Raw genomic sequence first — 25,117 nt, forward strand, 5'->3', positions numbered from 1 at the left:
GCTGGATGCCCACTCTCGCATGGCACTTGCGGGGGGCTGGCCTATAGCGCTCCGGGCTATGAGCGCGTACTGGCGACACCGTGCGCTTCACCGCATAAAACGGTGCCTGACCAGTACTACGCTGCTTTTGGTAAGCAAGGGGAGTTGGCTCAGGTCTATCGCCTGACTCCACCAATCTCCCCGTGTGCCACCCCCCAAAAAGGCTACCTCTCGGGCCTGTTGCGCTGCCTTACCTCATATCGCCACCACTCAGCTTTAGCTGCCTCCAGTTCTTCTTTGGGGCGGCGATATTCCCCAGCCTGTCTCCAGGGTCCCTTGCCGTCCAATATCTCCTCCCATGTCCATTTCTCCAGATATCGCTGCCTCTCGTTACCACGCTGCTTGGTCCTTTCCTTGTGGGTGGTTCTGTAACGATCTTCGTCTTCATCGGATGAGGAGTAGGAAGGATCGGACCAAAATGCAGCGTTGTAAGTGTCCTTGATAATTTATTATATCAGAACACGAAAAATACAAAATAATAAAGTGAATGAAAGAAATTAAAATCGAAACAGTTCTGTATGGTGAAAACACAGACACAGAACACAACCACCCACAAACAAAAGTGGGAAAACAGGCTACCTAAGTATGGTTCTCAATCAGAGACAACGATTGACAGCTGCCTCTGATTGGGAACCATACCAGGCCTAAACATGGAAAGCAACACCTAGACATACAACATAGAATACCCACCACATCACACCCTGACCAAACAAAAAATAGAAACATACAAAGCAATCTACGTTCAGGGCGTGACATCCTGAGTAGACTGTACTGCAGAATGCATTTATTTGCGTTCTGCAACGTAGCTGAATTTGTAACTGGAGACAAATTATGCATCTACGTATAAGGTATTGTAGGTCTACCCAGAGTAATGGCAAAATGACACGCAAAAACTCTCCTGCAATGTTGACAGTGTTAACTCGCTATTAACACACACTCACATTTAGCCTGAAAGTAAGCATAATCAGTATGTTAGGAAAGTGTTATTTTAAATCAATACTGTTGATTATGTTATTATAGAGTTATTATCAGGAATAAACAAGATAAACATTGTTGTTTCATCCTGGTCTGGTGTCTAACCATCTCGGCCCTGCTGCAGGCTGGTGGGATCTCGACCCTGCTGCAGGCTGGTGGGATCTCGACCCTGCTGCAGGCTGGTGGGATCTCGGCCCTGCTGCAGTCTGGTGGGATGCTACAGTAGGCTCTGAGACGATTGCTGTGGGTGCAGCCAGGTAGCTCTGCCTAGCCAGCTGCCTGGGTCCTGCACGTCACGGAGGCACTGCCACACTATTAATAGCTCCTGCTTTCAGATCAAGGGAATCCATTTTTAATTAGCTACAAAATGGAGCTTCAAGTTAGAGTTACAGAGGGCTGGCTTTTCCTATTCACCTCCTCTAAGGTTTAGAAGGAGTGAGAGGAGGCTGATAGAATAATTATGCCCTGCTTCTCTACCAACAGGGATTCTTGTCAGCTCAGCTGCCTCACAGACCAGCTCCGATTGACTGAGACCACCTCTCTCTCCTTCCTTTCCCCTCTCTCTCTCTCCTTACAGCCTACTCTCTCTCTGTTTATCTCTCTTCCTCTCCCTATGTCATTGTCAGTGTTTGGCAAGGCATTCCCCTGAAAGGGCTGACTGGGCTCCTCTTACATCATGAGCATGCTCTCCAGGGCCGCTTGTCGGTGGCTGGGCTGCTGAGTCATTATCCTTCTGCCTTAATTGCTTGGCTGACTCCTGATTGTTAGACAGGGTTGCATCTTATGGCTCACAAGTAGACAACCCATGGGCTTCACCCCTGGGGTTTAGGATAAGGTCTAGTATGCCATATACACTGCTCAAAAAAATAAAGGGAACACTTAAACAACACAATGTAACTCCAAGTCAATCACACTTCTGTGAAATCAAACTGTCCACTTAGGAAGCAACACTGATTGACAATAAATTTCACATGCTGTTGTGCAAATGGAATAGACAAAAGGTGGAAATTATAGGCAAATAGCAAGACACCCCCAATAAAAGAGTGATTATGCAGGTGGTGACCACAGACCACTTCTCAGTATGCTTCCTGGCTGATGTTTTGGTCACTTTTGAATGCTGGCGGTGCTCTCACTAGTGGTAGCATGAGACGGAGTCTACAACCCACACAAGTGGCTCAGGTAGTGCAGCTCATGCAGGATGGCACATCAATGCGAGCTGTGGCAAGAAGGTTTGCTGTGTCTGTCAGCGTAGTGTCCAGAGCATGGAGGCGCTACCAGGAGACAGGCCAGTACATCAGGAGACGTGGAGGAAGCCGTAGGAGGGCAACAACCCAGCAGCAGGACCGCTACCTCCGCCTTTGTGCAAGGAGGGGCACTGCCAGAGCCCTGCAAAATGACCTCCAGCAGGCCACAAATGTGCATGTGTCTGTTCAAACGGTCAGAAACAGACTCCATGAGGGTGGTATGAGGGCCCGACGTCCACAGGTGGGGGTTGTGCTTACAGCCCAACATCGTGCAGGACGTTTGGCATTTGCCAGAGAACACCAAGATTGGCAAATTCGCCACTGGCGCCCTGTGCTCTTCACAGATTAAACAGGTTCACACTGAGCACATGAGCACATGTGACAGACGTGACAGAGTCTGGAGACGCCGTGGAGAACGTTCTGCTGCCTGCAACATCCTCCAGCATGACCGGTTTGGTGGTGGGTCAGTCATGGTGTGGGGTGGCATTTCTTTGTAGGGCCGCACAGCCCTCCATGTGCTCGCCAGAGGTAGCCTGACTGCCATTAGGTACCGAGATGAGATCCTCAGAGCCCTTGTGAGACCATATGCTGACACATGCACATTTGTGGCCTGCTGGAGGTCATTTTCCAGGGCTCTGGTAGTGCCCCTCCTTGCACAAAGGCGGAGGTAGCGGTCCTGCTGCTGGGTTGTTGCCCTCCTACGGCTTCCTCCACGTCTCCTGATGTACTGGCCTGTCTCCTGGTAGCGCCTCCATGCTCTGGACACTACGCTGACAGACACAGCAAACCTTCTTGCCACAGCTCGCATTGATGTGCCATCCTGGATGAGCTGCACTACCTGAGCCACTTGTGTGGGTTGTAGACTTCGTCTCATGCTACCACTAGAGTGAGAGCACCGCCAGCATTCAAAAGTGACCAAAACATCAGCCAGGAAGCATAGGAACTGAGAAGTGGTCTGTGGTCACCACCTGCAGAATCACTCCTTTATTGGGGGTGTCTTGCTAATTGCCTATAATTTCCACCTTTTGTCTATTCCATTTGCACAACAGCATGTGAAATTTATTGTCAATCAGTGTTGCTTCCTAAGTGGACAGTTTGATTTCACAGAAGTGTGATTGACTTGGAGTTACATTGTGTTGTTTAAGTGTTCCCTTTATTTTTTTGAGCACTGTATTTTGGTGGTCTCATAAAAGTATAACTATTTATTATTATATTTCTATTGTGGTCACCTCTGTCCATTGCCTTATCCAGACCCCTTGGAAGAGGTGAATGGAGCCACTGGGCCTCAGGCATGAAATGAGAGTTCTTAGAATTAGAAGCCTTTTAAACAGAGGCTCTGTCAGTCATGTTTGGTGTGTTACCTCTGTGTGTTCTATGAACTTAATCTCTCTCTCTCTCCCGCTCCCCAAAGGGGTTAATTGGCATGGCCAAAGCAGGTGAAATGGATAAGAGAAATAAACAATCAGAAATTAACAGTAAACATTACACTCACAAAATATTATAGCCTTGTACAGTTAAAGTACAAAAGGGAAAATAAATAAACATAAATATGGGTTGTATTTACGATGGTGTTTGTTCTTCACTGGTTGCCCTTTTCTTGCGGCAACAGGTCACAAATCTTGCTGCTGTGATGGCACACTGTCGTATTTCACCTAATACATATGGGAGTTTATCAAAATTTGATTTGTTTTCAAATTCTTTGTGGGTCTGTGTAATCTGAGGTAAATGTGTTTCTCTAATATGGTCATACATTTGGCAGCTCAGCTTCCACCTCAAATCAAACTGTATTTGTCACATGCGCCGAATACAACAGGTGTAGGTAGACCTTACCGTGAAATGCTTACTTACAAGCCCTTAACCAACAATGCAGTTTTGAGAAAAATAAGAGTTAAGAAAATATTTACTAAATAACTAAAGTAAAAAGAAAGCAACACAAAAAAAAAGAACAAAAACGAGGCTATAATGTGCGGGGGTACAGGTTAGTCGAGGTAATTGAGGTAATATGTAGATGTAGGTAGGGGTAAAGTGACAATGCATAGATAATAAACAGCAAGTGGCAGCAACGTTAAAAAAACGCGTGTCAATGCAAATAGTCCAGGTAGTCCTTTTATTAACTGTTCAGCAGTCTTATGGCTTGGGGGTAGAAGCTGTTCAGGAGCCTTTTGGACCTAGACTTGGCCCTCTGGTACCGCTTGCCCTAACCCTATGACTAGGGTGGCTGGAGTCTTTTACAATTTTTAGGGCCTTCCTCTGACACCGCCCTGTATAGATGTCCTGGATGTACTGGGCCATATGCACTACCCTCTAGAGCCTTGCGGTTGGATGCCGAGTAGTTGCCATACCAGGCTGTGATGCAACCAGTCAGGATGCTCTCGATGGTGTAGCTGTAGAACTTTTTGAGGATCTGTGGACCCATGCCAAATCTGCCTACGGCGCCATCTCTCAATAGCAATGCTTACTGGGTCTGTACATAGTCAAAGCTTTCCTTCATTTTTGGTCAGGTATTCTGCCACTGTGTACTCTCTGTTTAGGGCCAAATAGCATTCCAGTTTGCTCTGTTTTTAGTACATTTTTTCCAATGTGTCAAGTAATTATCTTTTTGTTTACTCATGATTTGTTTGGGTCTAATTGTGTTGCTGTCCTGGGGCTCTGTGGGGTCTGTTTGTGAACAGAGCCCCAGGACCAGCTTGCTTAGGGGACTCTTCTCTAGGTTAATCTTTCTATAGGTGATGGCTTTGTTTGTAGAAGGTTTGGCAATTGCTTCCTTTTAGGTGGTTGTAGAATTGAAGGGCTCTTTTTTGGATTTTGATAATCAGCAGGTATCGTCCTAATTCTGCTCTGCATTCTCTCTCTCTCCCCCTACTCTACTCGGCGTGTGTGACAAGGGCAGTAACATAATTGCGCTGATCTTTCACTTAAAATGTATGCCAAACAAAAACCATTGATTTCAAAGTTTAAGAAACCATAAAACTCTATGTTTGAGAACAGAATTTTGGTAACATTTTGTTGTTTCCACGTTTTTCAAAAACCCTGTTATATCTCTGCTCAAAGTGTAAGATTCAATGATGTATGCAGAAAGAATGGGGTGTCAGCTAGGACATGACACATTGAGTTTGATTTTTTTGTTGTTGGTATTGAATAGTAGTAAGTGAAGTGGATCTACACCCAGTAACGGAATTGCGGGTCCCTGATACAGTATGTACTATACAGAAATGCATAATTATGGACATGAATGTCATTCTCTTCATGGTGCTGTATCCTAAATAGGTACATACACGTATAAATATACAATATCCTTCTTTGCATATTTGGGTATTATTCTAAACACTGGCCATTTATTTTAATGAGCTCTGCCCCCATACAAGACCAAATGCGGTTGGTCCAAACCAGACCAAATCTGAACCAATCACAGACATCTATGTTTCACAAGTTTGGACATCAAAACACAGCACAGTAGAGCTCAGTACAGCACAGAACAGTACAATAGAGGACAGAACATTATAGTGTACTCAAGTCTAGTGTGCTGTAGTGTACTGAACTATACGCTACTTTTCTTTGCTGTGCTGTACAGTACTGTGCTGTCCAAACTTGTGAACCAAACTGTGCTTTGTGACTACTATGATTTCCCATTTTAGACAATTAAATTCCAGAATTCCGTTACCGATTTCTCTGAAATTCCGTTACAGATTTTGGTAATGGAATTTCGAGTTTTAATCACTTAATAATTAATGGGGGAAAAAATAATCATGAAAAACACTAACTAAATGCTAGTCAACCTTTACTTGTTACTTCTATGAACTTTCATTATCCTCCCTCCTCATGACGGAGAGAAAGGAGAACATATCTTAAAGATATGTGGGGGGTTTTGTAACGGAATTCCAAGGCACAAGGCAATGTTTCTTACAGAAGGCAGAACAAGTTCTCCAAAATGAAATAGAAGTGTTGATATTAGTTGGCAGGGGTCTTTATCTCAACATTAGTGTGTTTTGATGTATTTCTAATACCTTAAGACTCTTTCTTGTTTGTTTTCTAAGACTCCTTTTCCATCTGTTTGACCAGAAATCTTAGCTTATTACAATTTGTTTGTATAGAAAATGGTTGAAAAATTGATATATGCCTTAATTTCCCAAAAATATAGACTCTTCGCTTTCATTTGACACCCAATTTGATGTGCTTCTGTGAACTTAGCAAGTTGGTGCTCATGGGTCCTTTTACATGGAAATGGCCTTGTGTCAAATCAAATCAAGCTTTATCACATTCGCATTCGCCGAATACAACACCTTACCGTGAAATGCTTACTTACAATCCCATAACCCGCAGTTCAAGAAAGAGTTAAGAAATATTTACCAAATAAACTAATGTAAATAATAATCAAAAGTAACACAATAACAATAACGAGGCTATATTCAGGGGGTACTGGTACTGAGTCAATGTGTGGGGCTACATGTTAGTTGAGGTAATTTGTACATGAAGGTGGGGGTGAAGTGACTATGCAGATAATAAACAGCGAGTAGCAGCAGTGTAAAAAACAAATGGGGGGGGTTAATGTAAATAATCCGGTGGCCATTTGGTTAATTGTTCAGCTGTCTTATGGAATGGGGGTAGAAGCTGTTAAGGAGCCTTTTGGTCCTAGACTTGGCGTTCCAGTACCGCTTGCCGTGTGGTAGCAGAGAATACAGTCTATGACTTGGGTGACTGGAGTCTTCCTCTGACACCGCCTAGAATAGAGATTCTGGATGGCAGGAAGCTTGGCCCCAGTGATGTACTGGGCCGTACGCACTACCCTCTGTAGCGCGTTACGGTCAGCTGCCGAGCAGTTACCATACCAGGTGGTGATGCAACCCGTCAGGATGACCTCGATGGTGCAGCTATATAACTTTTTGAGGATCAGGGGACCCATACCATATCTTTTCAGTGTGTGAATTCGAGTGGGTCTTGGGTATCCGGGAGGATGCTGTTGATGTGAGCCATGACCAGCCTTTCAAAGCACTTCATGGCTACTGACGTTGGTGCTACGGGGCGGTAATTATTTAGGCAGGTTACCTTAATTTCCTTGGTCACAAGGACTATGGTGGTCTGCTTGAAACATGTCGGTATTACAGACTCGGTCAGGGAGAGGTTGAAAATGTCAGTGAAGACACTTGCCAGTTGATCCTCGCATGCTTTGAGTACACGTCCTGTTAATCAGTCTGGCCCCGCGGCTTTGTGAATGTTGACCTGTTTAAAGGTCTTGCTCACATCGGCTACCAAGAGCGTCATCACACAGTCATCCAGACAGCTGGTGCTCTCATGCATGCTTCAATGTTGCTTGCTATGAAGTGAGCATAAAAGGTATTTAGCTCATCTGGTAGGCTCGTGTGACTAGGCAGTTCGCGGCTGGGTTTCCCTTTGTAGTCCGTAATAGTTTTCAAGCCCTGCCACGTCCGACGAGCGTCAGAGCCGGTGTAGTACGACTCAATCTTATTCCTGTATTGACGCTTTGCTTGTTTGATGGTTCATCTGGGGGCATAGCGGGATTTCTTATAAGCGTCCGGATTAGTGTCCAGCTCCTTGAAAGCGGCAGCTCTAGCCTTTAGCTCAGTGCGGATGTTGCCTGTAATCCATGGCTTCTGGTTGGGATATGTACATACGGTCACTGTGGGGATGACGTTGTCGATGCACTTATTGAGGAAGCCGATGACTGAGGTGGTATACTTCTCAATGCCATTTGATGAATCCAGTCTGTGCTAGCAAAACAGTCCTGTAGCATAGTATCCGCGTCATCTGACCACTTCCGTATTAAGCGAGTCACTGGTACTTCCTGCTTTAGTTTTTGCTTGTAAGCCGGAATCAGGAGGATAGAATACTGGTCAGATTTGCCAAATGGAAGGCGGGGGAGATCTTTGTATGCATCTCTGTGTATGGAGTAAAGGTGGTCTAGAGTTTTTTCCCCCCCTCTGGTTGCACATGTGACATGCTGGTAGAAATGAGGTAAAACTAATTTAAGTTTGCCTGCATTAAAGTACCCGGCCACTAGGAGCGCTGCTTCCGGATGAGCATTTTCTTGTTTGCTTATGGCCTTATACAGTTGGTTGAGTGCGGTCTTAGTGCCAGCATCGGTTTGTGGTGGTAAATAGACGGCTACGAATAATATAGATGAGAACTCTCTTGGTAGATAGTGTGGTCTACAGTTTATCATAAGGTACTCTACCTCCGGTGAGCAATACCTCGAGACTTCTTTAATATTTGACATTGCGCACCAGCAGCTGTTATTGACAAATAGACACACACCCCCGCGCCTCGTCTTACCAGACGTAGCTTCTCTGTCCTGCCGGTGCATCCCACCAGCTCTATATTATCCGTGTCATCGTTCAGCCACAACTCGGTGAAACATAAGATATTACAGTCTTTAATATCCCGTTGGTAGTATAATCTTGATCGTAGGTCATCCATTTGATTTTCCAATGATGGCATGTTGGAAAATATGTGTTATTGTATTATTCTAGCATAGCAGTGGTGAATGTGTGTGTGTGTGAGGGTAGGGAGGGATCATTCCACTCTTTAGTGGGAATGTCAAGCCCCAGTCACATGAGAATGAGCTCATGTCCCACCAAGGCCTCTGTCATTTCTCAGAACATTAACCACAGGGCTTGATAAGGAGGCACTCACTATGGCTGTGGAGTTCAAACTGTTTAATGGGGAGGCGTCACTGTAAGGAGCCGCCAGATCTTACAATCAACTGGATAGTTCATGATAAGCTAGTCTACCATTTGACTGCCTTTCCCACAACTATTTCTCTCACTTGATCTGTTTTCTACTATTGCCTCTATGCCACTGCATGCTCAGTCTGCCCACTATGGTGACGTAAGGGACCAAAATGTAGCATAATGATGACCGCTCAATTGCACTGACATTTTGCAGACCACTTCAGAGCCACTCTAGAGTTAGAAAATGATGATTGAGTAATTCTTTTGAATTATGTATGATGATTGAGTTCAACCACATAGTCTGAGAAGTGATCAACTCTCTCTAACAAGTGTTTATCCCCCTAGATCACAGTACAATGGAAACTCCTCTTGAAAAACCTTCGGTCCCATATTAAAACCTCTTCTAGAGATAAAATCTGCATTCATAACGTACTCTTATTTTGTGGATTTACTGTATTTGTGTTTTGTTTCTCTCTCCCCCCATAGACTTACTCTGGGCTGTTCTGTGTGGTGATAAACCCCTACAAAAACCTTCCCATCTACTCAGAGAACATCATAGAGATGTACAGAGGGAAGAAGCGTCATGAGATGCCACCACACATCTACGCCATTTCAGAGTCAGCATACCGCTGCATGCTCCAAGGTAAACCTCCTCTCTCACTCTGTTTTATGCAGTGTTTGGGAGGTATAGCTCCTTCCTCAGTGGTCTGTTTCCGTCTCTCTCTTTTGCTGCGACGCAACATTCATAAAGTGTGACTGGCAGGTGCCCTACTGAGTTGTGGATTGTGTGGGTTTTGCTGCATAATCCAGGAGATTAATGTGTGAAAGGTTCCAGAGTCAGGGAGGCAGTGGCATCATTAGTCATGGTTGAGCTGCCCCCCTGCCTCTGCTAGCCATTGTGGTCTGACAGACTACTTATTGATGTGGATCTACTAAGACAGACAGACTATACTGTACCACTTACAGACTACCTAATGTGTAAAAGCTCAACAATAGGCTTGTAGTTTCACAAACCACAAAGAGTACTGTTTATCTGCAAGTTATGTACATTGTCTGCAAATCATGAATGCCTCAATTTCAGACCCTGGCATGTATTTGTTTGCGTTAAATCAAAAACCACTTGGCGCTCATAATTAGCCTTCCTTAATGGCCACCTGCAGTGTGTTAAGGCCCGTCCACTGCCCTGCCGACTGTCCTGTATCCCAGGTAGGGACCAGGACCTCACTGGCTCCTTTGCAGATAAGAACCAGTTTAATTAGAGGTGAAAGTTCAGCCTGTTAACATTGATGGCCGCTGACTGAGGGATTTTGAGAGTGTGAGCCCAGGATCAAGACTTAGGATGCTATTAACTCAACCTGTGATCCTAGGGAAATGTACCACTCACTGTTAATCTTCCTCCTCCAGTGAGACATTCTATCTCTGGCTCCTTGGAAAGGGACACTTTTCAATAGATACAGTGTGTGTTCAGTTTCAATGAGTTCAGAGTAACGTCAGCCTTCTGAACAGTACAGTCTCTCAGTGGGTCTGGTTTTGCCTCCTCAGCTAAGTTAGATTTGATGGAGCCTGGAGCCTCTCTGTCATTACAGCTCCTCAGGCTGGCCCTAACTGGATATATCCAGAACTGTGGCCTGCTGCTCTGGCTGTTCTGGCTCTTAGTCTTCCACCCTACAGTACTGCTGTCACTATCACTGCTGCTGCAGCTCAGAGCTACAGGAAGAGAAAGAATCTCAGGTCTTTTCATCTTCAGGAAGAAGCTGCGCTATTCTCTTTGTACCGGGAAGGGTGCTGGACACATGCCCCCTTAGCAGCCTCGTCCCTGAGTTAGAATCTATACATTTTTCTTTATTTTTACTATTTTCTACATTGTAGAATAATAGTAAAGACATCAAAACTTGGAAATAAAATATAAACTCATGGAGTAACCCAAAAAGTGTAATTTAGAATTTAGATTCTTCACAGTAGGCACCCTTTCCCTTAATGACAGTTTTGTACACTTTTGGCATTCTTTCAACCAGCTTCACCTGGAATGCTTTTCCAACAGTCTTGTTCCCAGTCAGTTTCCACATATACTGAGCACTTGTTGGCTGCTTTTCCCTCATCTCAATTGGGTTGAGGTCGGGTGATTGTGGAGGCAAGGTCATCTGATGTAACACTCCATCACTCTCCTTCTTGGTCAAATAGCCCTTACACAGCCACATCATTGTCCTGTTGAAAAACAAATGATAGTCCCACTAAGCACAAACCAGATGGGATGGCGTATCGCTGCATAATGCTGTGGTAGCCATGCTGGTTAAGTGTGCCTTCAATTCTAAATATATCACAACAATGTCACCAGCAAAGCACCATCACACCTCCTCCTCCATGCTTCAAGGTGGGAACCACACATGCAGAGATAATTCGTTCACCTACTCTGCGTCTTACAAAGACACAGCGGTTGGAACCAGAAATCTCACATTTGGTCTCATCAGACCAAAGGACAGATTTCCACTGGTCTAATGTCCATTGCTCATGTTTCTTGGCCCAAGCAAGTCTCTTCATCTTATTGGTGTCCTTTAATAGTGGTTTCTTTGCAGCAATTTGACCATGAAGGCCTGATTTCACGCAGTCTCCTCTGAACAGTTGATGTTGAGATGTCTTTTACTTGAACTGTGAAGCATTTATTTAGAATGCAATTTCTGAGGCTGGTAACTCTAATTAACTTATCAGAGGTGACTATGGGTCTTCCTTTCCTGTGACAGTCCTCATGAGAGCCAGTTTCATCATAGAACTTGATGGTTTTTGCGACTGCACTTAAAGAACTGTTCAAAGTTCTTGAAATGTCTCTTTGCTTATTTGAGCTGTTCTTGCCATAATATGGACTTGGTATTTTACCAAATAGGGCCAACTTCTGTATACCACCCATACCTTGTCACAACACAACTGAACACAAAGAAATTCTACAAATTAACTTTTAACAAGGCACACTTGTTAATTGAAATGCATTCCAGGTGACTACCTCATGAAGCTGGTTGAGAGAATGCCAAGAGGGTGCAAAGCTGTCATCAAGGCAAAGGGTGGCTACTTTGAATAATTTGTTTAACACTTTGTTTTGGTTATTACATGATTCCATGTGTCATTTCATAGTTTTGATGTCTTCTCTATTATTCTACATTGTAGAAAATAGTGAAAATAAAGTAAAACCCTAGAATGAGTAGGTGTGTCCTAACTTTTGACTGGTACTGTCTGTGTCTGTATTTTTTTTTAGCCAGAGCTTGTTTTAGCCAGAGCTTGAAGCGATGAGCAGTAATCCTTCCTGGTTCTATTGAGGAGTTGAGTAGTGTTATGATATTGGCCAGTGGCCACACGTATACAGTAGGTCAAGTGCTTTACTGGTTGGTCCAACTCCAACACCTCTATCCCTCCACCTCACCCAACGTCTCATCACTTACTTCCTTTTGTGACCCCCAACCCCATATTATGGTTTCTTAACCAGTGATAGCCATGAAACCCTTGTGACGATCACCCCCCCCCCCCCCCCCTCATCATACTTTCCATGAACTAAATATAGGCTAAGTCCCTGCACAGAGCCCTCACCCATTGTGGCCAGCCTGCTTTTCAGTTTCAACATGAGAGGTGTTTGAATTGGGGCCCCATGTCAAATCTACCCCTCTCATTGCCCCACTGCCCACAGTCCTGCCACAGTAGTCATTGTGTACACTCCCTAGGGGGTCTACTGTGGAATGAGGTCATCCCTTGTCTTAGCGATCCGCAGCATGCTAAGTACTGAGTCGTCGTGGTAGTGTCATGGCCCTCAGATCACTGCGGAGTGTCCGGCTGCCTGAAGAGGGATGCCTCACTATGGATATGAGTGTGACCAAAATAACATTCCTGCGCTGGCACATCACACAGAGGAGTTACAGTGTGTCAGCTCACTTTCTGAGTAGCTGACCTTATATTGACAGTATCTTGTATCCTGCACAGTTGAATAACTTATGATCTGCGTAGTGTTTACAGTGTGTTATACAGACTATTTAATTTGGGAGTGGAAAGACTGCCTCTATTGATGTTTCAAAAGCCATTTCAGGCTTTTAGGGATCTCCCACTGTTCTGTAATGGCTCTCTTTCTTCTGCTCTCAGGAACTAAACAAGCCAACCTATCTCATTTCCACTCTTCTTTTCTTTCATTCCTTATTTTGTTCTGTCTTTTTTTTCTCCCCTTCTTTCCAAAATGATCTTGCTCAGAGGACGTTGAAGGAAAAAATCCACTCATCCCGCCAGGGCTTTTCTGGGACCCTTTCACTTATGGCACTGTTAACTGAAAAATACGACCGGGTGGCTTTGTGCGGTCTCTTTCCCCAACGTGGTTCCTTCCTTTTCCTGCTTTGTGAGGAGAACACAGGAGGACAAGTGTGTGGAATGTCTGTGTTCTGACTTCAGCCCAGACTATGGCTCTAGCATTGCTATGGAAGGTTCACAGACCATTCTACAGTTTATTTTCTGCCTCAACCAATGACCATCCCTCTCTCTCCAGTCCCATTCTCTTCTTCCCTCATTTACAGTAACAGCGTCCCTGTCTCTGGCCCTCTGGCTTCAGTCAGGGGGTTAGTCAACCGAACCATACCGAGGCCTCACTGCACCTAAGCTGTCAGCAGGAGCAGAGCTTGAATAGTTCTAGGTGCTTATTATGGGCTGTAGCCTTTTCCTCAGGTCATTTGTTTGTGTTGAACACTCTCTGTCTCTCTCCGACACATGTTTGAGTCTCAGGAACTGCTACAGACGAGGCTCCCTCTCTCTGCTCTGACCCCCTAGCTGAAGCACGCCCTGCTGCTGACATGTAGGTCTGGACGTGCTCCTGCACTCCAGAGCAGACGGGAGAGAAATGGGGTGGCCTGTATTGTGCCTCACAATGGGGGCTTTGTGTTGCCTGGAGAAGGGGCCAGGGTGCAGTATGGGGAGGCCCGGACCGACGGGGCTCTTCCCTGGGAATAGGGGGTCTTGTGTTGGGGCAGAGAGTGTTGACTGCAGGGAAGAGGTCAGGTCTGAGTGACAGGACATGTGTGAAGGGCCAGGCGGGACGGGGGTATGGTGGAAGGGGGGCACCCCAGGGGAGATGGGGGTGTGTCTGTTAGGGACCCTGTCTCTGTAGTGAAAATAACTCTGTGTTCCTTGGTGAATGTACTAGAGTTTCAGACAAATGACAGTGTAAATGTACACACACACACAATCCCACTCATATAGACACATGTTGGCAGATGCTCCCCTAATGGCAGACAGCTGTGGAGTTCATTCAGTATGAAATGGTATTTCTGTTGGCGGGCTCTTGTCATAGATCTCTGATCTCAGACAGCCATGAACTGTTGAGTCTCCAATAGGGGGAAAGAATGCACCCTTAATAAACCAGAGACATGAACATGTTATCCTCAGTTCACTGGTTTTTAGAGGTTTCACTGGTGGGAGGGATCAGAGTCTGAGATTACAGACCGGGGTTGAATGGAGACCCCATGAAAGCCCTTGACGATGTGGGGAGTTTGCTCAACATACAGTTGAAGTCAGAAGTTTACATACATACACCTTAGTCAAATACATTTAAACTCAGTTCTACACAATTCCTGACATTTAATCCGAGTAAAAATGCCCTGTCTTAGGTCAGTTAGAATCACCACTTTATTTTAAGAATGTGAAATGTCAGAATAATAGTAGAGAGAAGGATTTATTTCAGCTTTCATTTCTTTCATCACATTCCCACTGGGTCAGAAGTTTACATACACTCAATTAGTATTTGGTAGCATTGCGTTTAAATTGTTTAACTTGGGTCAAACATTTCGGGTAGCCTTCCACAAGCTTCCCACAATAGGTTGGGTGAATTTTGGCCCATTCCTCCTTACAGAGCTGGTGTAACTGAGTCAGGTTTGTAGGCCTCCTTGCTCGCACACACTTTTTCAGTTCTGCCCATAAATGTTCTATAGGATTGAGGTCAGGGCTTTGTGATGGCCACTCCAATACCTTGACTTTGTTGTCCTTCAGCCATTTTGCCACAACTTTGGAAGTATGCTTGTGGTCATTGTCCATATGGGAGACCCATTTGCGACCAAGCTTTAACTTTCTGACTGATGTCTTGAGATGTTTCTTCAATATATCCATATAATTTTCCATCCTCATGAAGCCATCTATTTTGTGAAGTGCACCAGTCCCTCCTGCAGCAAAGCACCCGCACAACATGATGCTGCCACCCCCGTGCGTCACGGTTGGGATGATGTTCTTTGGCTTACAAGCATCCCCCTTTTTCCTCCAAACATAACGATGTTCATTATGGCCAAACAGTTCTATTTTTGTTTCATCAGACCAGAGGACATTTCTCCAAAAAGTACAATCTTTGTCCCCATGTGCAGTTGCAAACCGAAGTCTGGCTTTTTTAATGATTTTGGGGGAGTGGCTTCTTCCTTGCTGAGTGGCCTTTCAGGTTATGTCGATATAGGACTCGTTTTACTGTGCATATAGATACGTTTGTACCTGTTTCCTCCAGCATCTTCACAAGGTCCTTTGCTGTTGTTCTGGGATTGATTTGCACTTTTCGCACCAAAGTACGTTCATCTCTAGGAGACAGAATGCGTCTCCTTCCTGAGCGGTATGACGGCTGCGTGGTCCCATGGTGTTTGTACTTGCGTACTATTGTTTGTACAGATGAACGTGGTACCTTCAGGCGTTTGGAAATTGCTCCCAAGGATGAACCAGGCTTATGGAGGTCTACAATTTGTTTTCTGAGGTCTTGGCTGATTTCTTTTGATTTTCCCATGATGTCAAGCAAAGAGGCACTGAGTTTGAAGGTAGGCCTTGAAATACATCCACAGGTACACCTCCAATTGACTCAAATGATGTCAATTAGCCTTTCAGAAGCTTCTAAAGCCATGACATAATTTTCTGGAATTTTCCAAGCTGTTTAAAGGCACAGTCAACTTAGTGTATGTAAACTTCTGACCCACTGGAGTGAAATAATCTGTCTGTAAACAATTGTTGACTTGCGACTTGTGTCAATGACTTGTGTCATGCACAAAGTAGATGTCCTAATCGACTTGCCAAAACTATAGTTTGTTAACAAGAAATTTGTGGAGCTGTTGAAAAACGAGTTTTAATGATTCCAACCTAAGTGTATGTAAACTTCTGACTTCAAATGTACATGCATGGCTATGAGTGACAGTCCTGTTATGAAATAAATTATTATCATAGGTGCTTTATTACTTTATATGTTAGAGGTTATCTGGCTGTTATAAGTACCTTATAACTTATTTCCCATGAAATTTCACGTGTATTAATGTGAAAACATGTTTTTTGAAAAACTTCACATGATCACATGTTTTCAATTGTAGTTTCATGTTATCACATGTTGCCTCATTATCGTATTAACTTCACATAAGATCACATGGAAATGTGTTTTTGGAACACTTCACGTGAAATTCATGTGTTTTTTCCGTAAGGGTAGAGAGGGAAGCTCAACCACCTCTGGTAGAATGGCAGCTTCCCCAGCGCTGCAGGTCTGTCCAATCTTGTACTGGGGCCTGTCTTGGGTGGCCACACAATGCCACCTATCCACCCACGGTCTGGGCATGCAGGGCACCACTGGAGACATGGTGCTGGGTGGGTGGGTGAAGAGGGAGAGCCACCGTCATCCGTCTAGAAGTGTTTTCATTGGTCACACATAGCTGGGATAGCTGCAGTCTGAGCCAGGGAGATGAGGTTACCTGAAGCTGCTGCCCCTCACTCCCTCCCTCCCTCCCTGGAGCTGGAGGGTGTAAGGAATTGTATTAGATATTGGTAACTTGTTTTAACAACTTCTCAACATTAGCTATGGCTGACACAATATACACACTCCCTTTTATATTGGACATATGCGGGACTCATTGGACACATGCACGACTCCCACAACTCCCCTCCCCCATGACAATCACTCAGACACACACAACTCAGGGTTGGAGCTCCAGACAAAGAACTACCTCAGGAACCAATGGAACGTGGACACCAGGTCTGTACAGGACTACCCAAGACCCAGACCGACCAATCGGAAGGCCAGACTCGCAGATCAACCTACTTTGCTTGTTGTCTATATATAAAACTGTACGACTGTGGAAACTCCCTCTTTTCGAAATGACCCCATACGGATCGGATAGAAAAGAGCCGTGCTGCACGCTTTGCATAATATTTTTACACTTGAATAAACCTGCCTTATTATAAAATTATCCACCTCGTCCTATGTCTCCACTTGGTCTCCTGTCTCAAGTAAAACGAATTATCATCAACAAGGGCAAGGAGGGACATGTAGGACAGTACACAACAAACACACATTTAGTGGACCTCTGGGGAAATGTGGAAAACGGCCTGGATTGTCTGGATAAACTAGCAGCAGTGCCTGAATGTAAATATGCTCCATAAAATGAGAGCATGGGATATGTCTTGGGACTATTTGAAAGTGACATACATGGAAAGTGGGCAGATGAACACTGACAACCAGGTCACTTGGTAATGTGATACATTCTGACATGGAGGATCTCTGTGGAAGTAGGGAGTGTTTGGATCGCTGTCTGGAGAATGTAGCAGTGACTACACACTTAGAATGTAGATATACGGACAGGACTGGACTGCATGATTTTGCCTCATGGTACACTGCAATAGATCCCTTGTAATATCTGAAGCTGCAATTCAAGGAATTCAGATCAACTACCTGGGTGTACAGTATTACCCCTGATGGCAGCAGGTGTTCTATGCTCGGACTCAACCTGTTTTCAGCATATTTAAAAGTGGAGACAGGGTTGAGTCATTCTGTAGTTCTCACAGTGATGACTGTAGGGTGGGGCTCTGCCAGACTGGGCTCTGTAGGTAAGAGCTTGGATGAACAACAGTCTGTTTTACAGGTGACTGCATTCTAAACAGCATGAGGTGCATCCATGTTTAAATCAATGATGGCTTTCTGTTGTGAGTTAGTGAATCGGTCCAAACAGGGATGAGCCGTATCAGACGTAGGGATTGGGTCTGAACAGGGACTGTATCAGGAGCAGGGCAGGGCGGCTCCCCCTCTCTATTGTGACTAGCCTAAGCATTGAGAACATGAGTGTGTGTCTCCTGCTATTTTGGTGCTGCTGGATGTCTGTCAGGGCAATGGGCTTAGTGAACCAAAAGCAACATTGAGTCATGCTATTGTTCTGTCTGTCCCAGTGTGTGTGTGTGTACAACACTGCTCAGAAACATAATTTCTAATGCAGGTCCCTTGCATGGGTCTCTATTTTGTCTGACCCACCTAACCCTCCATTGACCAGTAATACGTCTCTACTCCTCCTTTGAAGTGAGACCATGACTTCTCATTCCACTCTTCTGTACCTCTATATCTCCTCTCAGAGCAGCTTGTGCTGAATTCAGTGGAATAGAGACATTATATTCCAGTTTCCAATAAGCCCTAGAATGTTGACACCAGCAGCAGGGCTACATTAGAACCCCATGATGGGCCTCTGTTACTGCTGTTACACATTCACAGGTGTTTCTCATTTCACCCCGCATCAGAAGCATGTGGAAAATGTGCTTTGTGAGGTATGAGCAAAGTGTGTGTGTGTGTGTGTGTGTGTGTGAAGGAAGTCGTGTGTGTGTGTGTGTGTGTGTGTGTGTGTGTGTGTGTGTGTGTGTGTGTGTGTGTGTGTGTGTGTGTGTGTGTGTGTGTGTGTGTGTGTGTGTGTGTGTGTGTGTGTGTGTGAGGCCGATACCCTCTGTGGGGGTCAACAGGCTTAGGTGTGGGAGGAAGGAAGTCTCGCTAGGTGTGAGGGAGAACAATGACTTCCTTCCTTTAATGTGCAGGATCTCTCTCTCTCTCTCTCTCTAGTCCCACTGGTCACTTTACACAGCCTCCCCTGTCATATCCACTACACAGGGAACAGTCCTTCTTTCTGACCCTTATTCCGTTCCTGCCAATGATCTCAATTTCCACTGTAATTGAATCAAACCAAAAAAGTACTCTCTCTCATAGGATGGGAAGCTATTTATTGTAGCTACAGTATTCACTGCAACACATTCCATTCCGGCCTACAATACCACATCTAGAATGCCGTCATCTGTGTATCCGAGTTGACTGACGCCGTCCTACCTTGCCCACTGCATGCCCATGTCTGGCCCACCACACACTGGCTGCTCTCTATGCATTACTGTCAGTGGGTTTCCATGGCCTTGAAGGGTGCAGTCTACAGCTCTCCTCCCCCCTCTGCCCCCTCACCTCCTCCCCTTTACCCCTACCAGTTGCTGTGGGCCAGGAAGCCTGGCCACCCTCTGTGATATCACAGGAATGTCCTCGCCCCCGGACCCCAGCGTTGATGGTGAGGGGAACCATGGGCATCCGAATTCCAACAGTCATAACCGATTATTGACTGCAGTTCACAATGCACTGCTAGCCGGCAGAACTGGAGGTTCTTCTTCTGATCTGTCACACTTCTCAGCTTTGTGTCAAACTGGTCTCAAAGTATCACTTTTTAGGTATTTTAATGAGACAAAACCTGGTAAAATACGTTTAAAAAAGGAGAGAAATTACCCAGTCTCCGTTACAACATTCATCAGGCTTGGCGAGCTCTTCATTACCACCAGGATATATGACCAGATTCCCTCCCTGAGTCATACTGTGTTGTGACTGCTTTAATGAACGGTGCATGTCAGCCTATTCCTCTGGCCCAGTCACTCCACAGTGTTAGTGTGGGGTATCATAACAGCTCAGAAGCCCAGAGGTGACAGTTACACAGAGCAGGTACAGAGAGGACTGGCCAGATCTAATTGTGTGTTTACCAGTTCACCCGTCTGAGAATGCAGGCTGGCGTGGAGTGTGTTTTGTGTGTGTGTGTGTGGATTGGTTATTGAGATTGGGCTAGGCTCCCTGCGTCGCAGCATTGACAATACAGCAGTGAGAAACCCCAGACATGGCAGGGACCTCACACACTCTCACACAGACACTTAGTCTTTTGTTCCTCTGGCTTTAAGTACCCCTGGAATCCATCCTGACTGCTCTTTCTGAGTAAACAGGCCACAGCTCTTTTTATTGCTACTGCTCTAATGACCAGTCCTAGTACATTTACATTTACATTTAAGTCATTTAGCAGACGCTCTTATCCAGAGCGACTTACAAATTGGAAAGTTCATACATATTCATCCTGGTCCCCCCGTGGGAATTGAACCCTGGTCCCCCCGTGGGAATTGAACCCACAACCCTGGCGTTGCAAGCGCCATGCTCTACCAACTGAGCCACACGGGACCACATGCCTCTGCTCTACTATGACTGATGAGTGTCTGTGTCTGTGTACAGGGTGGGTAGGCCTGGGTAGTGCTATACCCTTAGAGTTTATGGAGAATACTGGCCATCACTCAGGATTTCTGATGTGTGCAAAGTGGTAACCATGGCTCTAGAATTAGCACTGCGTTTGTTAGGGTTTTATGACTTCTTTTAATGAAGCTAATTTAGAGAGTAGGAAGAAGGATGTGGATAAAGAGTGTTGTATCCAGTTAAAGTGGTGGTGAGGCTGTTTTCTCATACCAGCTCTCACCCTGCCTCCCCTAGTCTGTGATCATATTTCACTAACTACAGACCCCATGAAGTCAGAATAAAACCATTATTTTCTCTGCCTCTTTGACTTGTTTGAATTTGGAGTGGTCCAGCAGGAAGCGTGGAATGGAGTAGACTACAATCCATACTTGGGCTCCACTGTACTCCTACGTTTCAAGATTAGAGAGGCTTGGACATGTTTTGGGGAGTAGATGGGAATGTTGAGAGATTAGGGGGCTAGTTGAGGGAGGAGGGGAGAGGTTGAGGGGGTAAAAGGGGTGGCCTGAGGGGGGTCTGGAATGTGTGGAATGAGTAGATGAATCCGTCTTGGGAATAAATTATTAGTGGAAAATGGATCCCCAGTCTGTCTCGTGGCCCAGGGGGGAGACGAGGAGAGTGTTGTTTGTCTATGTAGCAATAGATGTAGACTTATGTACACCTACGCAGACGACACCATTCTGTATACTTCTGGCCCTTCTTTGGACACTGTGTTAACAAACCTCCAGACGAGCTTCAATCCCATACAACTCTCCTTCCGTGGCCTCCAACTACTCTTAAATGCAAGTAAAACTAGATTCCGCACCCACCCGCCTGCCTAGCATCACTAATCTGGACGTTCTGACTTAGAATATGTGGACAACTACAAATACCTAGGTGTCTGGTTAGACTGTAAACTCTCCTTCCAGACTCACATTAAGCATCTCCAATCCAAATTTAAATCTAGAATCGGCTTCCTATTTCACAGCAAAGCATCCTTCCCTCATGCTGCAAAACATAGCCTCGTAAAACTGACTATCCTACCGATCCTTGACTTCGGCGATGTCATTTACAAAATAGCCTCAAACTCTACTCAGCAAATTGGATGCAGTCTATCACAGTGCCACCCGTTTTGTCACCAAAGCCCCATATACTACCCACCACTGCAACCCTGTATGCTCTCGTTGGCTGGCCCTCGCTTCATATCTGTCGCCAAACCCACTGGCTCCAGGTCATCTTTAAGTCTTTGCTAGGTAAAGCCCCGCCTTATCTCAGCTCACTGGTCACCATAGTAGCACCCACCCGCAGCACGTGCTCCAGCAGGTATATTTCACTGGTCACCCCCAAAGCCAACTCCTCATTTGGCCGCCTTTCCTTCCAGTTCTCTGCTGCCAATGATTGGAACGAATTGCAAAAATCACTGAAGCTGGAGACTCATATCTCCCTCACTAACTGTAAGCATCAGCTGTCAGAGCAGCTTACAGATCATTGCACCTGTACATAGCCCATCTGTAAATAGCACACCCAACTACCTCATCCCCATATTGTTATTTATTTATTTATTGCTCTTTTGCGCCCAGTATCTCTACTTGCACATTCATCTTCTGCACATCTATCACTCCAGTGTTTAAATGCTAAATTGTAATTATTTCGCCACTATGGCCTCTTTATTGCCTTACCTCCCTAATCTTACTTCATTTGCACACACTGTATATAGATTATTCTATTGTGTTATTAACTGTACGTTTGTTTATTCCATGTGTAACTCTGTGTTGTTTGTGTTGCACTGCTTTGCTTTATCTTGGCCAGGTCGCAGCTGTAAATGAGAACTTGTTCTCAACTGGCCTACCTGGTTAAATAAAGGTAAAATAAAAAATAAAAAAATGCGTTGTTTATGTGTGCCACCTTCCATCTCTTTCATTCCCGTAGTTGTTGCATGCTGTGTGGAGCAATAGACAACAAGGCCAAGGACATGTTTGTGTCTGCCCAACCATTATCTGAACTGTTGTATTTCGTTGGTGGGGGTATAGGTTCTCCCCTGGTTATAGTGGACTGTTCACTCTGAATTGATGGCAGGAGACTGCCAGCTTGATTGTACTGAGATCAGCCTTCCTGAGCCTTCAGAAAGGGTTTTTCAGTCGTCCACAGCTTGATGAATGTATGGACTGATTTGACCCTGTCCTCTTGTTAGGCCCAGGATAATGGTGGCTTGTATTGGGAGGAAACAAAAACTGTGCTGGAATTGCTGATTAATCGATCAAATCAAGGACCTGTGGGTCAAAAAAAAACTTTTGTTTTATTTCTGAATAATCTGAGTAATACTTTGGCTCTGTGCCATGGCTGCAGAGGGAGAGGGAGAGAAGGACTCTGTCAGAGGAAAGAGAGAATAAGAGATGAGAGCAACAGTCAGGACAGAGGGAGAGAGATGAGCCAATAGAGTGTGAAATTGGTAGAACAGTTTTCATTGTCCCCGCCCTGGGTATGTGAAACTGGTACTCTAGGAAACGGCCAGGGACAGAGCGTATATGGGCAGAACAGATGCATACAGTCAGACAGCCCTCTGTGCATGGAAACAAGAGAGAAAAAGTCAATGGTTTGATCAATATGTGATGGCTGTTCAGAATGGAGGAGCTACTGGCTCACTTCACCAGGCAATGGGTTTGGATCAGTTAGTTGATTGATATGAATATATGGAGCCAATAGATTTCTCTTTCATATGATAATATTTGGATAATATCATTATTAGCCCTATAGTGAGTATAATAACACAATGTATACAAAATGAATGATTTTGTGGTAGGTATAAAGTATCTATCCTATGTAATAAAGCTAACTTTCCCAATGCACATAATGACATTTAGCTAGCGGGCTTTCTGAGAACGTGGAGATCATATGAGCCATAGAGAATCAGGCTTTGATATGTATTACAGAATGACTTCAGCTTATTGGGTGTCTGGCTCTGTGCTCTGAGTGTGAAATGCCTTTTGATAAATGGCCCACAGAGACGGGTAATTGAAGTCAATATCCTCTTTATTTATTTATTTGGCTTTAGAAGAGAATTAAAGATGATAAATGACAGTTTGAATGCCTAACTCTTCATCAGTGGAGAGGGAGTAATGCAGGGGTCAAGGAGAGAATATTAGAACAAGAGAAAACAGAGGAAGTAGGGAGAGACCAGCGTACCATTTTATATCAGTGACTGGATCGATGAATCAGTGGCTGAGGTCATCATTATCGCTGACTACCAACAATCAGCTGCCATTTTGAAAAACGCGATTGGTCTCTGATGTGAATCATATTCTGATCATGTACTGTATATCTGAGCTGATGTAGCTCGGTGTTGGGTGCTTCGATTCAAAGCGATCACAGCTACAATCAACATGACGTGGATGATAACCATCTGAGTTTCATAGAAAGTTATTCTCATGAAAACCCAGTGAAAAGCTCTGTCACAGAGAGGAAGAGTAATCAAACTTTGACCTGTGGAGCTCTGGAGTCTGGTGTGTAGTCAGGAACCTGGCCAGTTCTACTCAGCAACCATCGATCATCCCTCCTGTTTTGCTATTCTCATCAGACGCATACAAGTAGAAACAGACAGTGTGTCTCTGGGAGGGAAAAAAGAGCACCACAGGTCAGAGAAATAGGAGCGCTGAACGATATGGTCATTTATCAGTGCCAGACTGACTAGTCACCAGCAGCAGTTCACACTATAGTGACATAACAAAAGGTCATGCCTATAACACCTGGTAGACATTCAGGTAGTCAGTCAGTCCTCTGATGAAAGGTGACCGACACGAACGATTTATCATTCCAACCATCATTTGAGTTTAAAGATGATCATCCGTAGAGTTATATTTGTTCCTGGGACTCATTGTTCAAATCTGTCATGAGGTCACAGTCCCAGATCTGTGGGCTTAATAAAACCATGTAAGCTCTTTATCTTCTGATCAATTATGGGCTTGGGCTGGGGAGCAATGTACCCATGACGCAGGGTCCAGCAGTGACAGCTGCCCTCTGTGGCTGTCCAGTCTGTTAGTCAGAGGGACATGGGGCTGGTAAGGTAAACACATTGACCTTAAAGGGTATCCAATGGTGACCTTCAGTGTGGCTGAGTCACCCCCAGGCCTCCACAGGCCCCCTCACACTGACAACACCTCATACCATGGGCCACCAGGGTGAGTCTGAATGGAGCTGAGGCACAATGAGCTTTTAGGGAGTGAGGACAGAGCTACGACAGAGACACAGAGAGGGAAGGGGTTGCTATAGGACCAGAGTTGTAACCAACACAGTAAGCTCTTGTCCCTCTGATCCCTTCTGAGAGTGCTCTGCCTGTTTCATCTATAACATCCACTGTGGCTGTCATGATGGCAGTTTTCACCGTTTGCGACATGCCTTTTCTCTTTAAAAAATTGCAGTGGATTCATGAGCTATTCATGATGCACATGCACACAAAGAATCAGTGTGTCCTCACTTCACCCCTCTCCCACTCTCTCCCTGGCTCAAAGCGTCGTCCCCAGGGTGGGTAGATTTAGGGGCGTCAGGCAGGCTGCTGGTTCAGCAGACAGTGGATACGCTCTGCTGGCGACAGAGACCACTCACAGCGTGGTTGTCTGTAATGCCGGGGCTACACAGACGTATTTTAATGTGACACGCCAACTTTATCAGTGTAACCTACAGCAGCGGGGCTGTGAAATCAAACCCATTCAGAGATTTGGGAGCACAGCAATACTGGTTAGATATAGATGGAGGTGGTAAGAGGTGTTGGTATTAGTGGAGGGGTCATTCCTCCCAGTGATATTGATGTTTAGGAATTCAAGGTACAGTTGAAGTCGGAAGTTTACATACACCTTAGCCAAATAAATTTTAACTCAGTTTTTCAC

At 45.1% G+C, this 25,117-nt stretch overlaps 1 protein-coding gene across 4 annotated transcripts in view; it reads left to right on the forward strand.

Annotated features, from left to right (window-relative positions):
- LOC129833244 (myosin-10-like) overlaps window positions 1–25,117 on the forward strand; it is a 67,857-nt gene that overhangs the window by 10,186 nt on the left and 32,554 nt on the right. For all 4 annotated transcript variants that reach the window (XM_055897686.1, XM_055897683.1, XM_055897684.1 and 1 more), the window contains exon 3: window positions 9,431–9,587. In XM_055897686.1, the coding sequence (XP_055753661.1) occupies window positions 9,431–9,587 (157 nt within the window). The remainder of the gene's footprint in view (window positions 1–9,430; window positions 9,588–25,117) is intronic.

The sequence above is a fragment of the Salvelinus fontinalis genome, chromosome 34 (genome assembly GCF_029448725.1).
Source record: "Salvelinus fontinalis isolate EN_2023a chromosome 34, ASM2944872v1, whole genome shotgun sequence".
NCBI lineage: Eukaryota > Metazoa > Chordata > Actinopteri > Salmoniformes > Salmonidae > Salvelinus > Salvelinus fontinalis.